The 1,510-nt window shown below is 35.7% G+C and overlaps 1 protein-coding gene across 1 annotated transcript in view; it reads left to right on the top strand.

Moving 5' to 3' along the window:
* Positions 1–362: 362 nt before the first annotated feature.
* CXCL9 (C-X-C motif chemokine ligand 9) overlaps positions 363–1,510 on the top strand; it is a 4,620-nt gene continuing 3,472 nt past the window's right edge. The window contains exon 1 of the mRNA XM_006907639.3: positions 363–484. Within this exon, the coding sequence (XP_006907701.1) occupies positions 421–484 (64 nt within the window). The 5' untranslated portion in view covers positions 363–420. The remainder of the gene's footprint in view (positions 485–1,510) is intronic.

Consider the following 1,510-nt stretch of genomic DNA (forward strand, 5'->3'; position numbering starts at 1 on the left):
GAAAAATATATTACTTAACTGGACTTTGATATTCCTCATCATGAAACCACATCTCCAAACCTTGTTGTACGATATTATTATAGCCATTATATAACTTATTATGCACCCAGGTGAGTAGCTGTGAGTGTGCTAAAGACTGCCAGTGAAACTGGTTTCACATCCCTTACTATAAACCAGCCATTTATGTGAAATAGAAATAAAGCATGCAGAAATTCCCTTGGATCTGAGAGTAGGGTTTCCCCCAGCACAATTAAGTTTGTGGTCAGTTTAGTTGAATAAGTTAAGAATACTAGCCAATCAGAGTTTACGGGGAAATGGATTTCCTAAATAAATATGATTCCCACAAGCATGTTCCGTAAAGAATTTCTCAGCTTTGAAATCCAATAGAGAAGTTACTCAGTAGCACTCCATTCTATCACTATGAAGAAAAGTAATGTTTCTCTCCTTTTGGGTATCATCTTCCTGGCTCTGATGAGAGTTCAAGGTAAGGAGTTCTGAGTTACATTAGGTTAGTAAAGTCAGCGATGTGAATTGCTACAAAAGCCTTTTGATTTGCCCACTAAATATGATTGTGTTATATGCATCAGAAAGTGACATACGTCACTTATAAAAGCTTCTCAGTGATGTGGTAGATTATCCAAAGTTTATATCTTAGACCTGCCAAGTCAGAATAAATCTTCTTAGTCTTGGTGTGTGAATTCCTGGCATGTTGTGTTGAACCGAATGATAATGAGATAAAAGACTCTGTCTCCTGAGTTATTTTTGTCATGCTGATATTGTTTCTTGATAAATATGTCTGCGGTTAACCAATTGAAGATCCAATAATCAGAGAAATTGTCCCTAATCTGTTTACTAACTACCTTTTTTACTTTGAGAAAATTAGTGGACTTCGTATGTAAAATGAGGGTTGTATAGTTCTACCTACCAGACGATGTATGGCATAAATAAGCACTAAGTAACTATATGTTGAATGCATGAAAGAATTAAGGAATGAGGATAGTGTATTTTAAAGAGTTTCTAAAAGTTTAAAACACTATTGAAAAGCAAGGCAGTGGGGAGGATGAAGATGGTGGTGGTAATTCATTATCACAGGTAGAGCTTTCTGTCCCAACCAACATGAACTCCATTCTACTACAGTCAGATAATAAATGGCTTTGGGAATTGCTGAGGAAACTGTGGTCCACATAGCACACATGAATTAGTTATTTGTGTGTGTCTGACCTATGATAGGCATTTGTTCAATAATATGAAAATCTCTTTTCCTAAGGTTATAGGATATGGTAGCTAAGAGCAATGTCTTTGGACTCAAACCCCTGCACCTGCCTCCTAGAAGATGCATGGCTTTGTTCTTTACTTAACTTCTCTGAACTTTAGCTTCTTTATCTATAAAATGGAGATAATACCTACTTCAAAAGTTTGTGGTAATGATTAACAGACACTCAGTAAATGATAATAATAACCATGCCTAAGTCAAGTGTATCATTTTGATGGATCATCTAAATTGAGACAT

The sequence above is a fragment of the Pteropus alecto genome, unplaced genomic scaffold (assembly GCF_000325575.1).
Source record: "Pteropus alecto unplaced genomic scaffold, ASM32557v1 scaffold161, whole genome shotgun sequence".
NCBI lineage: Eukaryota > Metazoa > Chordata > Mammalia > Chiroptera > Pteropodidae > Pteropus > Pteropus alecto.